The sequence below is a fragment of the Stomoxys calcitrans genome, chromosome 2 (genome assembly GCF_963082655.1).
Source record: "Stomoxys calcitrans chromosome 2, idStoCalc2.1, whole genome shotgun sequence".
Classification (NCBI taxonomy): domain Eukaryota; kingdom Metazoa; phylum Arthropoda; class Insecta; order Diptera; family Muscidae; genus Stomoxys; species Stomoxys calcitrans.
Genome location: NC_081553.1, coordinates 26783864 through 26796455, shown reverse-complemented (window position 1 = coordinate 26796455; position 12592 = coordinate 26783864). Strand labels below are relative to the sequence as shown.

Here is a 12592-nt window from a genome sequence, read left to right as displayed (position 1 = left end):
GGGTACAAAGATGCGAGATAAGGCGGGATATTTTTAAAATTCGAACAGAACTAAAACAAGAACATTCTAAAATTAGTATTTTACTTAACGCATACTACATGACTTCAGTAGAAAGTCATGAGAGAAATCATTGTACAAAATTTTAGCCCAATCAGATGAAAATAGCGCCCTCTATAGGCGCAATGTATCTTATAGAACATATTCAGTGTCGTATCGCATATTTTTTTTTTTCAATTTTGCAAAAAAATTTACTTTGCCGATAGTATCGATAGGAAAAATATCAATCGATATTCAGATAAAAAATAAAATATCGATAATGACATCGATAGTGCCAATGATTTTGCCAGTTCTAATATATAAACCAATCTTCTTATTGAGGGTCTTAATTCGGGATTTATTGCCCGATTTCGCTAAAGCTATGACTTGTCCAAGGCTACTCGGCACTTATAAATCAAGTATAATCCAGATCAGCCCATATTGGGATATAACTATGGATATAGTAGTGGAGTTATAATAAGATAGAATGATGAACATATCTATGGAGGTGGGTATCCAAAGTTCAGCAAGACCGTACTTAATGATTTTTACTTGTTTACATTAGAATTGAATAGGAATTTGCCAGACCCACGAGTAAACATTAACGAGATGGTCAAGTAGTATGGGACACGTGATGATAACAAACCTATCCAAGAAAATAAGATTTACATGAATTAATTAGATTATGTATATGACATTAATGAATATTCAAAATTTTGAATTTCGAAATCTATTGTATAAGACTTGGCTCATAACGTTTTAATCTCATCTTATCACTGATGTCTAGAATTACTAAAAAATTCATGGCAAACAACAAAAAGTGCGTAAATCTATTCAAAATGAGAAATTCTTAATCGAATTGTTGGTGCAACTTAAGTTATATGCACCAAGAGTTATCTGTGGCAATAAAAATAAAAAATTTATTCGAATTTGTGCATGATTCATAGTGACTGTATGATTTGCCTTGACTTACTTTTGATTTTCATGATTCACAAAAGTTTGCAACATATTTCTGTTGATAAGAGCAGGTGAACAATATTTTCCAGAAAAAATTTTCAAAATATGTACATAGTCGTTGAATCAATCAAAACAAGTAAAAGAAGGCAAAATATAGACCAGCTGACTATATTGGGCGAAATGTGCATTCAATTATTTTTATAACTTCCACAACAGGAGAGGGTGTAAAATAAAAAAATAAAATAAAATATAAAATAAAATAATATAAAATAAAATAAAATAAAATAAAATAAAATAAAATAAAAAAAAAAAAATAAAATAAAATAAAATAAAATAAAAAAAATAAAATAAAATGAAATGAAATGAAATAAAATAAAATAATAAAATAAAAAATATCAACAATAAAATAAAAAAAAATCAAAAGAAAAAAGTTAAATAAAAAATAAAACAAAAAAATAAAAATAAAATATAACCGAACAAAATAAAATAAAATAAATTAAAATAAAATGAAAAAATGCAAATAAAACAAAATATATGTAAATAAAAAACAATAAAATTGTATAAAATAAGATAAACAAGTAAAAAGGCTTTATGTTCGGCCGGGCCGAACTTTGGATACCCACCACTTTGGGTATATATGTAAACCACCTTTCGTCAAAATCCGGTGAAAAATTCATACCTAATGCCTCGTAGCAGGGATATCAAAATATGTTCCGATTTGGACCAAATACTTATAACTCCAAGTCATTGTTCAATTGTGTATAACAAAATATTGATCTTTTTAGTAGCTATATCTAAAAATAAACCGATCTCAGCCATATAAAACATGGATGTCGAAAAGCCTAACATAAGTCACTGTATCAAATTTCAGTGAAATCGGATTATAAATGGGGCCAAGACTTTAAATCGAGAGATCGGTCTATATGGCAGCTATATCAAAACCTGGAACGATCTGAGCCAAATTGCAGAAATATGTCGAGGGGCTCAACTTTACTCACTGTTCCAAATTTCGGATCGGTCTATATTACAGCTATTCAAATCAGGATCGATCTGATCCAAATTGAAGAAGGATGTCGAAGGGCCTAGCACAACACACTGTTCCAAATTTCAGTAAAATCAAATAATAAATGTGGCTTTTATGGGCCTAAGACCCTAAATCGGCGGATCAGTCAATATGGGGGCTATATCAAGATATAGTCCGATATAACCCATCTGTGCAAAGTTACAGCTTAATATCTCTATTTTTAAAGACAGTAGCGTGATTTCAACAGACAGACGGACGGACATGGCTAGAAATTGTTTCGTGAAAATACTCGACGACGGAGACTTTGCCACTCTGCAAAACGTCAACCCTACCAAGAAGCTCTTAAAAAGGAGGCTTCACTGACTCAGATCGGCACTAAACAGCGATCCATTGCTGCACCACTGTCCACCACACTGTGAAGAAACAGGACTCAGCAGAGCTTAACAGCCTTTGCTTCGTGGGAAGTCCTTGCAGTTCTAAACAGTCTTAGCCCCACTGGAACCATGGCCAAATGCTTCAACGACGGCTGACTCTGCATGTATATCGTGACAGTACCACATAGAAATCGTCTCCAATGACTTCACGATAGTCTGACAAGTTATACCCGATCAGAAGCCTATATGACTCCCTGTTACATGTTAAGTTAAGTTATCCGCCACCAATGCTACAGCCATACAGTTCACTCCATCATCAGCGGAGATTATAAGATGTCGAATATGTTGAATATGATAATCGAAGGCGTAAGGATTCCAGCCACCAAATTTCCAAAAATACAACACTTTTTGTAAATCTTCCGTCCATGCCACTGCAATTTATGACAAGGTCAGGAGTAGAAATACGATCTTCAAGTCGCTTGCCGGAAGCACTTGGAATGCAAACAATGAAACCTTCTTGACTATATACAAAGCAATTGGTTCGCCAGCAGTGGAATAACAATAACATCTGCCTGAATGCTGCCCTACATACTGCGACGGGCGGTTCCCTTGTTCTCATGTGGGATACCTCCAACCCATGGCAGCCGATGTTACGGATTGACCCGATGAAGTTCTTCATCGGCTGCTACAACAGCAACCTCCAACAGGAGACAAATATCATAACCGTGCAAAGGCATCACTGCATGCTATCTAAGCTGTAATTACTGGGTTGCTATCTGAGAGACCATCGCAATCACCATTTTGCGGATAGGCATCCATCGCCCACAGATATTAGGGCTGGTCTAGATAATAATCACACAAATACGGTAACAAAAGCGGTGAACAGCTACCGAGTGAACTTAGATCGACCGCTACCCATGGAGGAGTAAGCCTCCTTCGGCAAACCAAAACAGTTCTGGCACAATTGCTTTCCGGCAGATGTAACCGCCTCAACTCCTTTAGAGCTAGAATTGATGCCAGCGTGTTGGATGTATGTGCCAATGACTTGCCACCCATTTAACCGACCAGATCCCTCTGCACGCACCCCAACTAAGTCACAGAGTTCCTAGGTCTGGATACTTAACAGAATTCAACAATCGATTGGATGGAACAACAAGGATCCTGCTCCGACGATCCTTTCAAATTTAGACCTATCTTTGAATGCAGAAGGTTCTGGGAAAGGCGAAACGTTGTCCAACCTGTCAACAAGGACGGATTTGCTTGGTAAATAACCCTTCGCGTCTTATCTCCAACCCTCGCAACAGGACCGACGAATGTCCAAAGTTTTGGAAGGGCTAGGTTTCTGACTCCCTTAGTCTAAGGATCAAAATACAGGTGTAAAGGCTTAAGATAAAGCATGGCATTCAGCATAGAGCTGACAAAATATCGATTTTTTTAAGATTATTCTATCGATACTATCGGGAAAATTAAAAAATTGCATAATTAGAAAAAACAAACAAATTCGGCCACATTACACCACATTGAGTATCCAGGCTTATTTGTCGAAATTAAAATTTGTTTAAATTTGAACAATTTAAAAATTAAAATTTTAAGAAAGAAATTAGCGATAGTATCGATGCTATCGATATTTATTTTAAAAATTGCAAATATGGTGATTATCGATAATTTGCCAGTTCTAATCCCGCACCTCTCCTTGTGAACTTTTCCTTGCCCCTGAGATTAGCATTGCCGTAGGATGGCACAGTTGCGCAGATGCCAAACAACCGTCCCCGGATTAACTCCCCAACTTAGGTTCATCCTAAACTACAACGGCATGCAATATTCTAGGCAACTGACAACAGCCTCTCTATGACTCTAAATTTAAAGCCCAATCATTTAAATTCGAATGCGAATTTAAAAACTAATCTGAGGTGGGTCCTCAATAGGTGCCTCGTAACGAATAGGTGCCAAATATGTATGTACGGTATGGTTCACAAATTACAGGTAAATTTTGTACCCAAAGAGTTTTCAGAATAATAAAAAAAGTGAAAATGTATCGCTTAAAAGTTTTTGAGGACCTCCAATCCCATAGCAGCCTGTTATATGTACTGGCTGCTGTGTTACACACTGCTACAACATCTGAACCCCACAAAGATACTTCAACCTCAAGGTCTAGAATTTTATTTAGTGATTCAATATAAGGTTGGAGGCCACCGTAGCGCAGAAGTTAGCATATCCGCCTATGACGCTGAACGCCTGGGTTCTAATCCTGGCGAGACCATTAGAAAATTTTTTTTCAGCGGTGGTTTTCCCCTCTTTATGCTGGCAACATTTGTAAGGTACTATGCCATGTAAAACTGCTCTCCAAAGAGGTGTCGCACTGCGGTACCCCGTTCGGACTTGGCTATAAAAAGGAGGCCCCTTATCATTGAGCTTAAACTTGAATCGGACTGCACTCATTGATATGTGAGAAGTTTGCCCCTGTTCCTTAGTGGAATGTTCATGGGCAAAATTTGCAATTTGATTCAATATAAGACTTTGGATACTTAGGATAAGATTGTCTTGGTACCTTTTTTTCCTATTTTTGAGTTCTTACGAATTCCTGTACGTAAACTATTTATAAGCCCAAGTCGATTCTCCGCTGAAAGTTATGACTCTTCCCTTTTACACCATCATCTACGTTTCCGTAGACAACATATATAAATTTGTAAATCTTAACACCCTCTATCACTTTTTACATTTAAAAATAATAAAAAAAAATTTATATTCTATTCAAAACCGTCTCTTTTTTGTTTTGGTATTGCAACAAAACTTACCATTACATTGAAAACATTAGCATTGGCTCCACCATTTATTCCATGGTAGTAACGTTTAGCTTGTTGAAATGGCAAAGCCATCGCTGATGACGATGGTGCGTTAGACAAGGAAGCGGAAGTCTTCGCTGCATTGCAGCTCAACAACCTTGAAGCAGTGGCGGCAACAAGACCAGTTTTAGTATTCGTTTTGCTACTGCCATTAGCACTTGTAAAAGATCCTCTGCTGGCAGCCGAGTTGTGGGCGGCATTGTGATGTTGCAATTGCGGTGGCAGCACCAGTTGACATAGATATTTGTGATTATTGTAACGACGCGCACTGACTGCCACAAACAGTCCTTGGCGACCGGAAGTGCTTAAGCAGGCCATTTTTATATTTGTTTATGTTTTTCTATATGTTATCGGCGGCAAAAGGTATGGATTGGGAAACCAAAGAAAACGGGGATTGATTCGACGTTTTAGAAGGGGAAGGTGGTTATAAATATGTAGAGTTGGTATTCTGAATTATTCGGAGGATCGATCAGCTTTCCCTTACTTGGTATAGCAAAGCAAAAAAAAAGGAAAAGTAAAACGATTGGTGGGTTTTTACACTTTTGTTGTTTTTTCTATAAAAATGAACACTTGCTTTAACAATTCGACTTCATTAAGTTTCACAATGGATACTTGTTAATTTCTTTACTTCTTTCTCCACTCTGGGATTTTCCGTTAAAAGCATAGGTTTTTGGTTTTGTCACGAACGCGATCAGGTATTCAAGTTACGCACTTCACGCACGTATCCACTCACACACACACAGCAACGGCTTTTTATTTTCGAAAATTTGAATAATATTTTCCTATGCCGACCACAAGAATTGGTACTATTTTGGACTTTTTGCTTCAAGAAAAAGTTTAGCGACCACAAGTTATTATTTTGGATTAATTTGATTTTTTTTTTTTTTTGTAATTTTTCTCTTTATCGATTACACAACGACGATGACCGGAGGACGGCTTAAGGAAAATCTTTAGTTGCGTTTGGCTCAAACAGCTTCAGCAAAGTGTTTTTTGTTTTAACCTGCTGGTGCCTTTGAGCTTAGCTGACACCACTCGCTGCTTGGTTGCGCACACGCTGCCGTCTTTCGGTCTTTAAGCTGCAGATACTCAAACTTGTTTGGTAGCAGAGGCGCCTGCGCCTTGGCTAAGAAAGCTTTATAACACAAAACTTAACCAAAAAAAAGGAAAAGAGCGAGAGAGAGAAAGATTGAGCATACGAAATTCTCTCTCCCGCCGCCAATGTGTTAAATGGTGAATTTTGAGCTGCCCGTAGATTTGAACTTGGCTTACAATGGACGAGTAGTTGTTTTGGGCATTGGACAAGTTGAACTTCCCTAACTGCAATCAATACCGCCTAGCCATGTAAGACATTCTCTCCCAAAACCAACTGCCACTAATCAATGATCTTCAATTTGGCTTTTGTTTTTTGGTTGCCGTTGACTGCATGCACTCAGATAGCTGATAGATAAGGGGACACAAGTGTACGGTCACCTTGCAGCCAACCAGTGTATGGTTATCCAATAGTCCGCTTTTCCTCTACTGATAAAAATTGATTCTCCAGCATTTCACAACATTAGTTTTTGTTATCATATCTCATGACAACATTGTATTTACCAAGAATTTACTATATTTTCTTATTTATTACCAAATGTTTAAGGGAAAGTGTGAGTTTAGGAACTTTTTTTAATAAATTGATTTGACGTAACCGAAACATATGATTCTATTGACACTTCACATGTGTTGACCCAAAAAAAATAAAAACAAACCAAAAGTTGGAGTTGCCAGCTTGAGTTTTCTGTCATCAGTAAATGGTAACGGTAAATGTTATTTAAAGCTTTGACGGTATTAAAATGACAGATTTTTGGTCGCATTCTCTTTGTTGTTATCTTCTTTCTCGCATATTCTCTGGCCATGTACTCACATGTATATACACATGTACACAAGTTTTTTTGTGTGTGTTGGCAAAACGTCGATCGGATTGACCCGATGAATCCCTTCATCGGCCTGCTACAACAACAATAAAGTAAAAGTTTAATAAATTTGTTTTTGTGTTTACAGCTGTGCTGGTTGTGTTCGGGACAATATGAGACTCAAATGAAAGGTAGTCAGGAGTAGAATACGAAATTCATATTGAAAGTTGGGTTCGAGTAATTGCGGGGCCTCCCCAACCCAAAAACCCCCGAAAATAGGTTAATTGGACGATCATGACAATTTTAGACTCAAATAGAAGGTATTCGGGAGTAGATTGCGGCTATGGGCAGGAAGGGTATTAGGGACTAGAAAACGTATTCAAATTTTGGGTCCAAGTGTCTAGCGAACCGCTCCAACCCCAAAACTCATCTAAACAGATATATTCGACGTTCAAGTCAATATGGGACACAAATAAAAAGTATTTGGTAGTAGATTACAAATATGGCATGTGAAATTAGGTCCAAGTAATGGGGGGTCGCCCCACCCTCAAATGGGCATATTAACCCACCATGGCTATATGGGACTCAAATAAAAGGTATTTTGGAGTAGATTACGAATATGACATTAAAATTTGCGTTCAAGTCTAGGTGACACTTTTCCTCCTAAAAATACGTCAAAGATGTTAATTGATCCATCATGACAATACGGGACTCAAATGAAAGGTATTTAAGAGTAGAAAACGAATTTGATATCCAATTTTGGGCCTAGTGTTTCGGGATACGCCCTAAAGCACCGCCTTTACAGAGCTTCATTTCCGACTATGGCATTATGGAGTTCAAATCAACGGTGTTTGGGAGTATTTGAGCGGGGCGGGTCCTGTCCAGCTAGTAGTATAAAAATATCAGCCATATAACTAGATAACGCCATCCTCGTAAGCACCAACTTTCTCTTCCAAACACCTAAATTTCCATTGATAACTAGGAGCCTCAAAACAGGAGGAAAAGCTTTTCTTGTGGTGTTCTTCTTCTGGTGGTGGTCAACATCATATAAACCTAGCTCATTTGGATCCTCGTTAAGCTCTTATAGGCGAGCAAGTTCGTTCTGGTCTATACGACCGATCGCCACGGGAATACGATGGTCATTGGTTATTTAAAGTGGCCAATTACTTGCCTTGTCATATCGAGCATAATAGGCACTCAGTATTTAAGCAAGAGCTGGTGACACTCGGCCTCTCAGTGAGACTCTCCACTTGATACCGCTGATTGTCGGCGACTGCAGTTGCAGCTACTCTGTATGGATCATCCCACTATCCGCAACCTGTGGACGCGCCCGGTAGCTTTCAGCTTAGCTTCTCGATAACGAAGAACACCACTCAGGTTGGAGCTTGTGAAGGCCATACTTATCCCGTGGCAGTGTACGCTTTATATATGAATGTTGTGTTTCATTCATTCTGTATGGTTTATAAATGTATGTTGTGTTTCATCTATTGGTCTTCTGTGTTTTGTTAAGTATCTAGTCCTAGGAACACTACGACTAAATGGGATAGTAGTTATTCGTTGTTGCTGTTGTAGCAGTCCTTGATCTCTATACATAGACCCAACTGCAATTAAAATCTAAAGTCATTCGTATTCTATTCATTTGACCTTTTTTGTGTGTTTCGGTACGTTTTTACGTCCCTTCGAATTTAATTGTTATGTATCCGGTACGTTGACATATCTCTTTGGGTTCAGCTGTACGGTAACTGGGCCCAATTCGCTATTTCATTTTGCTATGAGCTCTTTGCCATTTTGGGTAAAAGTGGCAACACTTACACCTAACATATGTGCTAATGTCAAATGCAACCGAATTGTTTTCGTAATACTGAATAGGCATACCATTTTATTTTTTCCACAAAAAATAAATTAAAAATGTCACGTAATTTGGTTTTGTACTTTTCAAACTTTTTGCAACGCTTAGAGTCAGTTTTACCAGCATTATTTCAACAAGGTTCACTGCCTCCCGGTATGTATTTCCTCATTCTTATCAAAGTGGGCCACATGAGACTATTGGACTAATATTTGTTCTTAGCATTTGCTTTGGCCGGCTTACCATCGGTACACGAGAAAATTCGTAACCAAAACACCCCAACCAGATCTCTTAAGGACATTATAGGAGATGGCATACTTTGGGCTGTACCTAAACACCGAAGGACTTTGGAGAAACGTTTAAATCGTAAATTCGGTTATCCCGAATACAATTGGAAACCATTGCGTGTAAAAACAAATTTGCGATCTTGCAATCAATGTGGTCATGATTATGAGGCCGGTCACTTGTGTCCCCACTGCTACAATAAAGTTCGTGAGGAAACGCAACAAATGCAAGATAAAATTCAAGAAGAATTGGGCTTGCAACCGGTTGAACAGGAAGTTGTTGTGTTGTATGAGGGTGAACGTAAGGAACAACCCTCTGAGATGTTGAATGGTAAACGTATTGTTGAAATGCCCAAACCTCGACCCATGTGGTTTACAAAGAATCTATTGCAGAAAACCACACAACAGCCTTCTAATTCCAAGGAAGTAAAACCAAATGATTTAGCTTAAACGTGATTGTTATTGAAATAAAAAAAGTATGTTTTACGATCAACAATTAATTTTTGTATATTTATTAAAAAAAATCAAAAATGACTAGAGAAGCTTGAAGTTGAAGTCCAGTTTTGGCCGTCGACGTGGAAGAAACATCGATCCTTGCCAAGCTCCTACTTGTGGGCAAGCTCGTTCCGGTCCATGGGACCGATTACCGCGGGAACTTGATGGCCGCTGGCTAATTAAAGGTGTAAATAAATCGCCTTGTCGTATGGAGCATCATAGGCACTCAGTATTTAGGCAAGTGCCGCTGCTGCCCGGCCTCTTACTGAGACTTTCCACTGGATGCCGTTGTTTGTCCGCGACAACAGTTGCAGCTACTGCGTATGGAGCATTCAACTATTGTTACACATGTTAACGATGAACACCACAGAGATCGGAGTACAAGGTCCATCCTGTGTGGTGCTCATAGTTATACCGGGACCAGAGACTACAATATCGACAGACCAAAGCCTCTGGTGGAAATCGAGGATATAGCTCGCTAGCATCTCAGCTACTCAGAAGGGGGCTTATTTTCTCTACTGAATCCTATTAAAAATTCTACTGTCAAAACGACTAAGTTTGCTAACAAGAAACAGCAGTTTTATTATACTGAAATTCCATTTCATATTTTTGCAATTTTTTTAAAAATCCATTATTAAAATCCATGGCGCTCATAGCCTTTTTGCCTTCCACCCTCAAGCGATGAACTTCCACGAAAGTGTTATTGGCACATTGTACCCTTAAACATTTACGTTCTCTGTGATATGTCAGAAATCCTGGAGCAGGTAATGGCTTTGAAAGATGTTGATCTGAGTTTTCAGGTGGCATACTTAATTCCAATAATTCAATGGTTTTCATTTGGAATTTCGAAGTTAATGACTTAAAGCCATATAAGGCTCTATATCTGTTGCAAACTTCTGCGGCGGTTAAATGATTCCAATCGATTTCATATATGGATGCAGTAATTTTGGGAGCTGTAAAATAAATAATAAATAGTTTCAAATATTCCTACTTCTACCTTTAAGATAAAATGCATACCATATGTTGCATTTTCATCACTTTGTTTAAGAGGATTCTCAAAACTTGACGGGTAGCCTGCAATGACTTGCCATAGTAAATCTGCACCTTCCTGTGATAACTTCTTGTGCAGATGCGGCATAAAAGTTTCTGGTTCTATTTTAACCGATTTTTGAGCGAAAATCTAAAAGAGAAAGGTTATTGAAAAAACTACGCAACTGTTTCAATTAATGCATACTCACATCTCCAATATCAAAACGCTTTGGTTCTATGCGCATAATGCTCACCCCGGTCTCTTTGTCGTTATTCATGAGGGCATAAATAATAGGCGCTGCTCCCCGCCATTGAGGTAAAAGGCTGGCATGGACATTAATCATACCTCTAAATTAATAACAATAATAAGAAAAGAAATTCACATATGCCTTATAAGTGATCAACTTACAAAGGAAATGCCTGAATAATTTTTGTAGGTATCATATGACCAAATGATACAACTACACCCAAATCATAGGGTTTGCACTGGTCTGTTGTTAGGGGCCATTTATACAGTGGTATATTCTGTCGTTCTGCATATAAACGCACACAATTTGCAGGACTCTTAAATGATGACACTACCCCTAAGTTCCCGTCACTAAAAGTAAGCAATTTTAAATCTTTACTTGGGAACTATTGCTAACAGAGCTACAACTAACCTATGCTTGTGTAACACCTTTAGGCTCGGCAAGGAAAATGTATCTTTACCAAAAAATAAAACATTAAGTTTTTTGCCCTTCGTTGTTGTTGTGTAATCACGTACATGAAATATTTTTCTTTTATATTTAAAACAATTTAATAACATCATTTTTACTATGAGCACTTTGACTGACAATCAGCTGATCCATTGTAATGTAATGTTTTCATATTGCCGAATCATGGAGTTACCAGATGTTAATAAAAAAGGAAACAGAACCGGATATTGTTGCACCACATACTGTAAAGGGATGTTAACATTTAAGAGCTTTAAAATTCCTTAGCTACAAAACACTTCATATATGGACCTTTAATGAGTATGACACAATTAAGTTGCTTTCCAGACTTAATCAATTGGTATGGGCATTCTCTTCTAGAGCGATATCATTATGGCAGAGTAGATCGATGGCTACACCTATTGCACCAGTAATAGGATTGTCTTAAACAAGATGTCCCCGAAATATAGCAAGAAAAATACGAAATCGACACATACAGCGCAAATCGCTATTAATCGGTTATTATTACATTTTGTCGCATGATATCGATAACTATCCGATATCCGGTAGTGCTGGCAAAAATACCGATTGACATTTTCCTATCGATACTATCGACAAAGTTCAATTTTAACAAAATGAAGCGATCCGACACTAAATGTTTCCTAAATGTATGCTGTTCAGCTTTTCGAGCAGAATACTGTCAAACTCCATATAAAAAATCGTTGGCGAGACGTCGGCGAAAATAGACAGAAAAGTATTACTCTGATAGATGACAACAGATCAATAAAAAAGCACTTAGATATTTGTTTATAATTATTAATGATTTCCGCAAAAACAATCATGCGGCTTTTATATGTTAATAAAATTTTGGTACAATAAAAACTTTACTCCAAAGAGACTTTTACCTGGGAAAAATTACCAAGTATTTAATTGTTGTTATTGCAAGTTTACTAAACAATTATTTTTAAGCCAATCATGTTTGATTTTCAATAAATTTTGATTAATTTAAAATAGCTTGGCTTATTTTTGCTCTGGCAGAAATGTCAAAAATTTGCGTAGTGAGAAAGTCACAGTTTGGTACAGCGCAAGATGCATTTATAAGGTGAGGTCATGCGAACAGTTG

At 37.5% G+C, this 12592-nt stretch overlaps 3 protein-coding genes across 3 annotated transcripts in view; 1 reads left to right on the top strand and 2 right to left on the bottom strand.

The window, feature by feature from the left end:
- The window catches only part of LOC106080493 (all trans-polyprenyl-diphosphate synthase PDSS1), a 135287-nt gene extending 128370 nt beyond the window's left edge, over positions 1-6917 (bottom strand). The window contains exon 1 of the mRNA XM_059363033.1: positions 5187-6917. Coding sequence (XP_059219016.1) covers positions 5187-5552 — 366 coding nt within the window. The 5' untranslated portion in view covers positions 5553-6917. The remainder of the gene's footprint in view (positions 1-5186) is intronic.
- A 2032-nt stretch (positions 6918-8949) lies between these two features.
- On the top strand, positions 8950-9753 carry LOC106095807 (large ribosomal subunit protein bL32m). Its single transcript, XM_013263190.2, has 2 exons — positions 8950-9125; positions 9192-9753. The coding sequence occupies exons 1-2, from the start codon at positions 9032-9034 to the stop codon at positions 9701-9703; spliced, it is 606 nt and encodes a 201-aa protein (XP_013118644.1). The 5' UTR covers positions 8950-9031; the 3' UTR covers positions 9704-9753.
- Positions 9754-10301: 548 nt separating this feature from the next.
- Positions 10302-11612, bottom strand: LOC106095800 (methionyl-tRNA formyltransferase, mitochondrial). Its single transcript, XM_013263176.2, has 5 exons — positions 11437-11612; positions 11187-11375; positions 10987-11125; positions 10766-10928; positions 10302-10701 (listed from the first exon to the last, which is right to left on the bottom strand). Exons 1-5 carry the CDS (start codon positions 11583-11585, stop codon positions 10310-10312), a joined length of 1032 nt encoding a protein of 343 aa, XP_013118630.2. The 5' UTR covers positions 11586-11612; the 3' UTR covers positions 10302-10309.
- Positions 11613-12592: the final 980 nt, after the last annotated feature.